The sequence below is a fragment of the Larus michahellis genome, chromosome 14 (assembly GCF_964199755.1).
Source record: "Larus michahellis chromosome 14, bLarMic1.1, whole genome shotgun sequence".
Classification (NCBI taxonomy): Eukaryota; Metazoa; Chordata; class Aves; order Charadriiformes; family Laridae; genus Larus; species Larus michahellis.
In genome coordinates, this window is record NC_133909.1 from 14451397 (window position 1) to 14462630 (window position 11234).

General features: G+C 44.5%; 1 protein-coding gene across 2 annotated transcripts; it reads left to right on the forward strand.

Moving 5' to 3' along the window:
- Positions 1–2510: 2510 nt before the first annotated feature.
- On the forward strand, positions 2511–9707 carry DDX5 (DEAD-box helicase 5). 2 transcript variants are annotated; one of them, XM_074608174.1, is made up of 13 exons: positions 2511–2646; positions 4170–4335; positions 4485–4581; positions 4663–4796; positions 4916–4981; positions 5445–5586; positions 5666–5826; positions 5995–6167; positions 6359–6469; positions 6703–6764; positions 6845–6904; positions 8155–8379; positions 8942–9707. In XM_074608174.1, exons 1-13 carry the CDS (start codon positions 2639–2641, stop codon positions 9325–9327), a joined length of 1791 nt encoding a protein of 596 aa, XP_074464275.1. In that variant the 5' UTR covers positions 2511–2638; the 3' UTR covers positions 9328–9707. The 2 variants fall into 2 exon arrangements, with proteins under 2 accessions (XP_074464275.1, XP_074464273.1); XM_074608172.1 differs by having other exon boundaries at positions 2522–2670.
- Positions 9708–11234: the final 1527 nt, after the last annotated feature.

An 11234-nucleotide genomic window follows, 5' to 3' on the forward strand; every position in this document is an offset into this window, starting at 1 on the left:
AGCAGCTGAGATCCCAATTAGGCTGTAAGAATAATGACTGGCAACAAGTAAACATTAATGAGAATGTCTGCTCTAACAGTCTACAGATGTAATTTTAGATACATAATCCAAACACACGTAACCACTTCAATAAACATACAAGGGCTTTTGTGCATAGAAGCAAATGCACATCAGTGCTATCAAAATTAACACTAGAACATGGATTTCAGTTTGATACATACGCAGCTCCGCAAAGGCATGTTGATTTTCTTTGCATACGTTGGCCCAAAGTAAGAAAAGAACAGGAAAATAAATAACATTTAACTTAAAGGGGTGGAACACAAAAATGAGGAAGTTTTTTTCAGAGCGGAAATCAAAAGGAGGAATTACTTGCAGACTAAATGCGTGCAGGCGAGAGAGATGAGGTTTTGTGTTTAGTGTTTTCAATTCTTTTAAACCTTAGCAAGCTTGAACAGCACTGTAACAGGAACCACTAAGTTATATACAAACAAAAAAAATTCAGAATAAGCTGTGTTAAGTTAAATGTAATGGGCAAGAACAAGAAAAGATCAGACAATTTGCTATTTTCATAGCCCTTGCAAAAAATTTTTTCAGACTTACCAGAAGCGGGAAGCCTATAGGGTCAGGAGGTACAGAGCGTTAAAAAGAGTATTTTGGGAGAAAAATCTTTAATGAGCTGTATTAAATCAGTTAACTCCTACTGAAAAAAATTGTGGAGAATCCCTTATTAGAAATTTGCAGGGTATAATATTAAGGAACCTAGTCAAATTGAAGTGCTACTGAAGAACAACTTAATAGTAAGAAAAAGTGATCAATCAAGGTGGTAGTCCAGATTGCTCAGGGTGGGAATAGCTGTGTCTATTCATAATCAAAGACAGGCCTAATTTAGGTGTTACTTTTGAGGAAGAGATCATGGAAACATCTAGTACTATTCCTTGAAAACCTTGCTCCATTCTTAGCAACAATCAAAAAAAAAAAAGGAAAAAAATCATTAGGAAATAATCCACAACAGATCAAAAACATCTTGATGCTTTCACTATGTCAATCTGTACGGGGCTCAGGTCTTGAATATTGTATGCATTTCTTGACAATAAAGAGAAAATGGCAAGGATAATCAGAAGTGTGGAATTGTATTTAAAGGAGAATTAGATGGACTGCAGCTTTGGTTTACAAAGGAGGTGGCTTGGAAAAGATTAATGTCCACAAAGGGTATAAATAAATAGAAAATTATTACTCACTATTTCTAATAACCCATTTTGTTTCGTGCCTCTTGTTCTTAGCAGGCAATGTGTTGAAAACAAAAGGAAATGTTTTTCAGGTAGCGAACAATTAAACTGTGAAACGCATTGTCATGGTATCTCAGAAGCTAAGAGCATAAATAGAACAAAAATGGGAAGAAATGGCCATCAACTAGTTATGCTATTTTTGTCTCAGAAAAGCCTTAAAGCACGGATTGAGAGAAGGTGGGAGGATATAAACGGAGAGTGCTGTTACAACACTTCTTCCTTATGTTGTTTTCATTTGCATCGGCCACTGCCTGAAACAGGTGGTGTGGCAATATGGCTGCTCCCGGTTATGCTTCAAGCTTCACCTTTTCTGTGTGCGCTCAAAGCCTCAGGTCGCAAAACATTCAAGTTCTTCCTTAAGCTGACGCAGCAGGGCAGATAGGCAACGCGGTACCTGCTTCAGGTACTTAATGTTTATTATACACATGCTTTTTAAGCAGCCCTGGCCTTCAGTGCACCGGTGCGCTTCGTGTGACCTTTGAATTGCTCTTCTAGTCGTCTTCTGGAATTGGAAAAGATAAAAATAGTCTGTTTCTCATCACATGTATTTAATAGTTATGGAAGTGTCCAGGCAATGGGTAACTGTTTAAAAAGCGCCGCTCGAAGTAGCATTTAATCATGTGTCTGCTATGATGATTATCCGTGTCCAACCTGTGACGATCTGCACATCTGAACTCCTGTAGTCTCGATAACACTAGGGAGGAGTGTGGCTGCATCTACCACTTCTTCGAATTACCAGGTATTAGTTAAGACGCGGCACCTCCACTTGAGCTGTATCTGCCGGAGCGCTTGCAGGAGACTTTCCACAAGCAGTTCGGGCCGCTGTAAGTGATATAATCCCCGATCCCCGCAGGCCGGGGGGGATCCGCGGCCTCGCAGCGGGAGAAGCGTCACCGGGGGTCGGGCCGGCGCCTCCAGGCCGCGAGCACCCCAACCCCGCTCCGCGCATGCGCGGCCGCTCGCGCCCTTCCTTGAGTGGGCGGCGGGCGCGCGGGGCCCTGCGGGCGGGGCGCTGCGGACGGTGACGTCAGCGGAGGCCACGCCCCGGGGAGGGGAGGCACTTCCGCCCGCCAGCCAGAAGCCGGTCAGTCGGCCGCGCGGCGGCCCCGCCCACGCGCGAGGGGGCGGGGTCTCCGGCCGTCTCGGGCCGCTTACATAAGAGAAGGGGCGGGGTCTGTGCCTGCGTCAGCAGCCGGTTCCCGGCAGCCCCCGCGGCCCCCCTTATATAACCGGCATCCGGGCGGCGAGGCGCTCTACATTCAGTGGCCCCCACTAACGGCGACGGATCCTGCCCAACCTTTCGCCACCCACTTTAAGTGACCGGGATCGTCTCGCCCACCGCCACCATCACCATGCCCGGGTATTCCAGCGACAGGGATAGAGGGTGAGTCCGGGGGCCCGGCCGGCGCTAGCCGCCGCCAGCGTCCGGACTCTGTAGACCGACTGTGGGGTTGTTTTCTCAGCCATTTAAAATGGCGGCGAGTGGCGAGGGTTGGGCCCTGGAGCCCTTCTCCTCAGCGCTTACCGGCTCGAGGTCTCCGGAGCTCGGTGAGGGGAGGCCGGGGGAGGGGAGCTGGCGTTAGGAGCTCCTGGCGCCGGCGAGGGCGGCCATTGTGCGTGGGCGGCTGCACAGCCCGGGATGGGGCTAGGTCCATCCGCCTCAGCGCAGCCCCCGCGGGCGTGTGACCCCTTAAGAGGGGTGCGGGTGGGTTTTTTTTGGGGGGGGGGGGGGGGTGCGGGGGCGAAGGGTCTCCCCCCATACCCCATCCGAGGACGGATGGTCCACCCAGAGCTCGATTCCTCCCCCCCTCCCCCCGTCAGTGGGGGTGGGCTGGGGAGCGGCGGGCTGGTGGAGGTTTGTGGGTCAGTGGGTTGGCCGGGCGCTTCGTCGATGGCGAAGCCTTGGGGAGCTCTCGGTAGGGCGGTTCCCTCTTCCTCCCTTCCCCCTCGCAGGAGACGGCGGCTCTGGCTGTTGCTGGCAGAAGCCGGCCGGCTCCCGCTTTGTGTTGTGTAAGCGGATGTTAATGGCCGGCCCCGCCATGCGGTGACTGAGGGGAAATCAAAATGCCGGCTGCTGCCTTTGTTCCTCCTCCTTCTCCTCCCCCCGCCCAGCTCAGACTCTAAAATGGCAGCGGCTGGAAAATGTGGCGTAGACAGAAATGAGAGACAAAGGAAACAGCGCTGGCAGGAAGCAGCGGCCGCTCAGCCAGGTCCCCTCTGGGAGCGCTGTGTTGTGCCGTGAAGGATCGCTCCAGCGCCCGCCCGCCCCAAATTGGGGAGCAATCGGGGCGCGGGAGGGAGCCCCACGCTCGGAGCCAGTTTAGCGGTGCTCGGTGCAGGGCTTAGCTAGCGCCTAAGGGCTGCCGGGACAGGCTTTGGAGATGAGCCTTTTCTGAACGGAGGGACCTCACCTAAAACGCTAACACAAAATGCATGGCCTTGTAAAACATCGTTATTGAGGGAAGTCTTATCTTTTGGGATACAAGAAAACGGTTTATAGGAAAGTTATCCCAAGGTTTTGTAACTGCTCCTGCCCACTTTGTGTAGGCTGACACACAATGGGAGTGTCACTTGGGTGGGAAACCATTTTGATCATGGGGCAATACAAAGGTTTTAATGCCCTTTGCCTGTGTTGTAACTTGTTAACAGGCTGTTCAATTTCAACTGCAGAGACACGTGTTTCCTTAGCTTCTGAATATGAGTTGTAGCTAGGCAGATTGTGGCATCTGCAATTTAAGTATGTGTTTTGAAGTTTCAGTATCCTGTAGATGGGGTTCATGAATCTGAATTGTAAGGTTACAGGCTGGACTGCAAAGATGGTGGTTAAGTTGTATAAGAGGACTGAAATGTTTCTCTTTGATTCTATATTATGATTTTCTCTAGGTTTGGAGCCCCCCGTTTTGGAGGAAGTAGAGGTGGACCTCTCTCTGGGAAGAAATTTGGAAACCCTGGGGAAAAACTTACAAAAAAGAAATGGAATTTAGATGAGCTGCCCAAATTTGAGAAGAACTTCTATCAAGAACATCCTGATGTAGTTAGACGTACTGTGGTATGTACTTTATCCAACTTGTGCAAAAGTAAACAAATAAGTGCAAACATGCTGAGGGTCATGGGGCCCAAGAGACATGGATAAGGTAACTTAAAAGATAACTTTGCTATCAAAGCTTATTTCCAATAATGGGTTTTTTAATCTTGCAGCAAGAAGTTGAACAGTACAGAGCAAGCAAAGAAGTCACAGTTAGGGGCCATAACTGTCCAAAACCGATCATAAACTTCTATGAAGCTAATTTTCCTGGTAAGTGGAGACTAGTGTACTGGTCATTCTTCCAGGCTTAAGACAGAGTGCAAGTTAGTAAATTTCTTTTTTTTCTTCAAGCAAATGTTATGGAAGTAATTCAGAGGCAGAACTTCACTGAACCAACTGCTATTCAGGCACAAGGTTGGCCTGTTGCTTTGAGTGGATTGGATATGGTTGGAGTGGCACAGACTGGATCAGGGAAAACACTGTCTGTAAGTTTTGATAACCTGGAATACTGCTGGATTTCAGAAGTGAAAGTATGGCCTGGCTTAGTGCAGGCCAAATGCTTCTGGGAAGAGACTGTAATGAGACTCTTCTTTCTTCCAAACAGTACTTGTTGCCTGCTATTGTGCATATAAATCATCAGCCATTCCTGGAGCGAGGAGATGGACCTATTGTGAGTATTCCTAAATGAAGAGAGATCTTAATTTCTAGAGAATGTGATTTTATTTTTTTACAGTCCAATTCTCCATGCTTATAAGCGTGCACAGCTGTATTGTGTTTCTCTATATGACTAAAGTGGTTCCATGCTTTGGTAGTTTCCCAGGAACATTCCATAAGCTCTGACTGGATTGTCCTTAAAATTGTACAGAACAGGGCTGGATGTCCCATTTTGGAAATTGCTATCCCCTGGAAGCTAGTGACTTTCGGGTATCTTAGCATACAACATAGGTCACTGTTTGGTGGTAACTTGAGATGCTAGGTAATTTAGTTTGCTGGTTTGGGCTACTTAAATCCAATTTAGTCATTCTGGCACTGAAGTAATTAATATAAGTAATTGCTATATGACAGCCTTTCCATTTAAAACTAGTGTCAGACTAGAAGCTTCAAATACTAAAAGCTGGGCATCTCACTTCTAGTGTCTTGTGCTGGCACCAACTCGTGAACTGGCTCAACAAGTGCAGCAGGTTGCTGCTGAATATAGCAGAGCATGCCGTTTGAAGTCTACATGTATTTATGGAGGTGCTCCAAAGGGACCACAAATTCGTGACTTGGAAAGAGGTACAGATAAGCCTTGATGCACCTCTGTAAGAGGCAATGTGAAAACTACTTCAAGCTGACTTTACTACTTGTTTTTTAGGTGTGGAAATCTGCATTGCTACACCTGGAAGACTCATAGACTTCTTAGAAGCTGGAAAGACCAACCTCAGGAGGTGTACTTACCTTGTCCTTGATGAAGCTGACAGGATGCTTGACATGGGTTTTGAACCTCAGATCAGAAAAATTGTGGATCAGATAAGAGTGAGTATAGATGGTTAAGGCATTGTCACTATGTCAGAAACAAATGCCACTACGCTTATTAAAGCAAAGGTAGTGCGATTAACTCTTTCAGCCTTGTCTGGGTAGGTTTTTTTTGGTTGGGCATTTGACTATATGTTGATCTTGTACTGACCTAGTCTCCTTCTCCAGCCTGACAGGCAAACTCTGATGTGGAGTGCTACATGGCCAAAGGAAGTCAGGCAGCTGGCTGAAGACTTCTTGAAAGAATATGTACACATCAACATTGGTGCGTTAGAACTAAGTGCAAACCACAACATTCTTCAGATTGTGGATGTGTGTCATGATGTAGAGAAAGATGACAAGTAAGTCAGTGGGGGCAAAGCGTTTTTTAATGGTTTTGGCTGATGAACTGTGTAATGAATTTGCCTTGATGGGTTTTTGATGTCAGTCTGAGACCACTAAAAATTATTTTTTTAAAAAAATCAGGCTGTTAAAACTAAGCTTGAACAGTACAAATGAATCCTAGCTCTAATCATCATCTTCTTCGTGATAGGCTTATTCGTTTGATGGAAGAAATAATGAGTGAAAAGGAAAATAAAACAATTGTGTTTGTGGAAACCAAAAGACGGTGTGATGATCTTACCAGGAAGATGAGGAGAGATGGGTGAGTCTAATAGCTTGAACTTCAGCAAGCCACCCCGCTAGTCTGAGATTGTTCTTGATTCTTCGTGAGTGACCACTTAACTATGGTGCCAAAGCTGTCAGATACAGTGACACCAGGTGTTGGTTGAAATGTTAATGCTAACTAAGCTATTTGCACACTGCCAGTAGCTCTGTTTTTGATTAATGAAACTACTTGCAGAATGTTCTGAGATCAATCAAGTTCTGTATTTTCAGGTGGCCAGCAATGGGTATTCATGGTGATAAAAGTCAGCAGGAGAGGGACTGGGTTCTAAACGGTGAGTATTTCAGCAATTTCTGCAAGTTGTATGATCTGTGTTACTTCAGTGAAGAAACTGATGAGTTTCTTGTGTTACAGAATTCAAACATGGAAAAGCACCAATCCTGATTGCTACAGATGTTGCATCCAGAGGTCTAGGTTAGTACAACTCGTAATGGCAGTTGCCCAAAGCAATTTAAAGAAAGTCTATTGCTTTCTTTAACCTCTGCATTTTTCTAAGTTTTCTTCACATAAAGGTGCAGTCTTTGTGGCAAGGCCTAGGCATGACAATCGGAGGACTCGAGGGGGATGGAGGACTAGTGGAAGTGATCGGCTGGCTGCTTCCAGTCAAATAGAGAGGTGAAAGCTGAGAGCATTGTGTGCCAGTAATCTTCAAAAGGCAAAGATCGTCCTTTAAACTACTACCCCATAAACTGTTCTCTCATGAAATAAGCAGTTTCATTCACAGTTCACTTTGCCCTGGTATTTCTCTCCTCTCCATGCTTTGCATGATTTGCCATGGTGCAGTACTGTTAGTTTTGTGCATACTGTCTGCTGTGATCTGTGGGTCTTTGAATTTCAGTGAGTTTGCTGAAATGTCGAAGAAAATAATTACAAACTTCAATGTTCAATGAAATTTTTTTCAACCATGAAATGGAGAGAGCAGCTCTAAAATGTACTAAGCCTTGTACAAATTGGTGAGTACTGGCACATGAAATCTGAGAAAAAGTCCACCTCTCACTTTAGCAAGTGGGGCAGGAAAGCAATGGCTTTTCAAATGCCTTTGAAAGTCGAAGTTCCTCCACCTATACATAGTCGTCATGTCGAGACCTGCCAGAGAGAGACACATTCTCAAGTGAACCCTGGCTTCTTGGAAGCGCTTGCCTAGACGAGACACAGTGCATAAAAACAACTTGGTGACTTTGGGGGGACAGGTATGTTTTTCTTGCAGCTGCGGTTCAAAGGTCTTGGCAAGACGAGCAGTGTGGCCCCTTTTTTTTTGAGCTTCTAATGAGTGTGTATGTGAAGGACCTTGTATGTTTTTACTCTAAGGTCCTCAAATGAGCACATGAAGAGGCTGCTGTGAGCTTTAGTGGCCCTACTGCAAGAAGCATTCAGATGTCACTTGATGATTTGTAAAGGGGACTCTTGAGTTGGGAATGACAAGCAAATGCATACTCCTTTATGGTAAGGTTTTGGATCACAGGGTGGGTGATGAGACGGGAACAGACGGAGTGTGCATAACTCTCTTCCACAATACTCATGCAGAAATGGATAATTCTAACACTGTTCTTTGCAGCCATTATTTCTTTTAAAGTATACTATTGTCTAATGTTTATCTTCGATTTGGCTGTTGTGGTGTGCAAAACTTTGTACCTTGCTTTTTGCCACACTGCAACACTTTACAGATGTGGAAGATGTGAAATTTGTCATCAATTATGACTACCCTAACTCCTCAGAGGACTATATCCACCGAATTGGACGAACTGCCCGCAGTACCAAAACAGGCACAGCATACACATTCTTTACTCCTAACAATATTAAGCAAGTAAATGACCTCATCTCTGTGCTTCGGGAGGCTAATCAAGCCATCAACCCCAAATTGCTTCAGTTGATTGAAGACAGAGGTTCAGGTAAGTACTATTCTTGACCACAGTGTGTAGCTTTCCTCTCGGAACAAAATGGTAACTCAAGTTCCACCTCCAGCCTCTCACCAAAATGAATGTGGAAGGTGGTTTAGCAACCAGTTATGGTGACCTGGAAAGGTATTTATTAACACCGATAACAAAAACCAATACCCCTTCCCACTGAATGCTCCACACTCATGCTGTGGTGCAGCTATGGCTAGTGCTGGCCAAAGATTATGTATTTGCTCTGAAATGGCACACTTCAGAGCGCAGTTTTGTGGCCTTCTCATCTGGCTAGGAAAGATGGATGAAAGTGACTGTTTGCCTTGCTGCCACCACTCGTGTTACCGGGGAGAGTATATGACTCTCCTCACCAGTTAGACAGCTTTCTCGATCAAAATAGTCTTTGTGTAACTAGAGTCCAGTTACCAACTGGAAGGCTTCTGTAGCAGATTGGCCTTGCTGGGGCAGAAAGGGAAAGACTTTCCTCTTACTAGGTGAACTCACTTGGAGGTATGTAAAATGCAGCCGTTGATATATATAACTATGTCCTGTCTTTTTTTAATAGGTCGTTCCCGAGGTGATCGACGTGACAGATATTCTGCGGGCAAAAGGGGTGGATTTAGTAGTTTTAGAGAGAGGGAGAACTTTGAGAGAACCTATGGTGCACTAGGAAAGAGAGACTTTGGAGCAAAAACTCAAAATGGGGCTTACAGTGCCCAGAGTTTCAGTAATGGAACACCTTTTGGAAATGGCTTTGCAGCCGCAGGCATGCAGGCTGGCTTCAGGGCTGGTAACCCTGCTGCAGGAGCTTACCAGAATGGCTATGAGCAGCAGTATGGAAGTAATATTGCAAATATGCACAATGGCATGAACCAACAGCAGTATGCGTATCCCGCTACTGGTGCTGCTCCTATGATAGGTTACCCAATGCCGACAAGTTATTCTCAATAACTTAGTGTATTTAAATGTCTCAGTTTTTCATAATTGCTCTTTATATTGTGTGTTATCAAAACAGGATAGTTATTTAAGAAATGGGAAATGCAGAAATGACTGCAGTGCAGCAGTAATTATGGTGCACTTTTTCGCTATTTAAGTTGAATATTTCTCTACATTCCTGAAACAATTTTTAGTTTTTTGTACTAGAAAATGCAGACAGTGTTTTCAAAGTAAATGTACAGTGATTTGAAATACAGTAACAGAAGGCAGTGCATGGCCTTCCAATAAAGATATTTGAAGACCGAATTTTCTTTCAGATGGCAATTTTCTCAACATGTGCACAACTTTACATTAATGGAATGTCAAATGTTTTTATATTAAATTCTAGAAAGGTTTCTCAACTGTGTCTGATTAAACATTTAAGCTTATACAAAAAACAGCCTTGCCTTGATTGGGCTAGATTGCTTAGCATGGCAGGCTCTGCTTCGATGGGGAAGAAGACTAAAGCTGGCTTCTATGTAACTTGGAAACAGTACTCTTCCTTGTCTCGCTAGCCTAGGGCCAGTTTTTGGAAAAGATCTGCCAGAGTAATGGTATAGCTAAAAAAGTCTTGCTAACCAAACTCTGCAGTGGTGTTGCTAACGAGCTGCTACGAGCGTAGGAAGCTTTTGCAGCACCGTAACTGTTGCCTTCACACGAGCATATGTGCAGACTAGGCTTGAGTGCAATGTATCTGCAGCTGTCAGGCCTTGTGAGTTAGCATGCGGGCGTACTATGAGCTTCAGAGAAATGGGAAGATCTTAGTATTAAAACTTCAAATTATACTTAAACTGGTATTGAGCAGTGATTTCTTTACGGAAGTGTGGGGAGGGATGTGGGCTGTTGATCCATGAACATGCTTCATGGATTTTTTTTTTTCCCAAGACATGCAAATGACTTCAATCTCAAAACACTGCCCATGCTGAGCGAAGCAACAGCACTTTCCTTGAGTAGGAGCATAGCGGGAATAATACGTGATCCTGGGGTTAAAGTACTTCACGCTTTCAAGTACAGTATATCAAAATTCCAGTTAATACTGACTTTCAGTTCCTTACCTGCTTGTTTATCAGTAACAATGATTAGTTTCAAGTTTAACAATGCTTAACTAACAGCTGAATGTGTTCAAGGTTCTGTCTGCAAGAATCAAAGCAAGATTCGATCTAGGTTAGTTGGAACCCAAGTCAGTGTTTCTTTTGCGTGTCAGACCTTTTGGCTAGTCTGTGCGTAGCCCTTGGTGATCGTTTTCCTGTTGAGGCTCAGCTTGTGATGTTCTTAACCACAGCCTAACCTGCCTCTTAGTTACGTATTTTTGCCTTTTCTGTGGAATTCTATCAGTTGGCAGTACTCTTGTTATGAGAACTTCAGCTGAGGTCCTGAAATACTACCACACTTGAGTCTGCAGTTGGCAACGTGGAAATATTTTTAATTGGCTTTGTAACACTCCCCTTGCTCAGTGCTGAAGACAAGGAAGTAGATTGTTATTTATCTTAGCAATTAACATGTCGTATATCAAAGTTTCCAGGTCAGTTGCCTGAAACAAAGGGTGTGGAAAGCTTGGTTTTGTTCAAAAACTATACTAAAAAAAGTATAGGTAGAAAACTTCTAGCTTGTGAATTAACATTGGCAGACTGGGGCCTTTTTCTAAGTGATGCAGAGAACAAATGCTGCCTTTCTCCCTTTAGAAAACGTGAAACCCAGATAAGTGTTTACAAGTCACACTGGTGAAAATGTGCTTTGGAAACTTAATCAGGAAATCATGGGAAGGGATGTACCTTGTGACACTTAGTACAGATTTTTTAAGACTGTGGATTCTTGTACACAAAATTAATGTAATTTTGTGTCCAAATTTGCTACCTTTAGAAGCTGAAGTAATAGTCTCAAAA

Bases quoted from the DNA above. Each gene is read 5' to 3' on its own strand.
- DDX5 (XM_074608172.1), top strand. From the start codon at position 2,639: ATGCCCGGGTATTCCAGCGACAGGGATAGAGG. The intron at 4,582-4,662 runs GTAAGTGGAGAC...TTTTTCTTCAAG, and splicing joins CTATGAAGCTAATTTTCCTG to CAAATGTTATGGAAGTAATT. The intron at 4,797-4,915 runs GTAAGTTTTGAT...TCTTCCAAACAG, and splicing joins GATCAGGGAAAACACTGTCT to TACTTGTTGCCTGCTATTGT.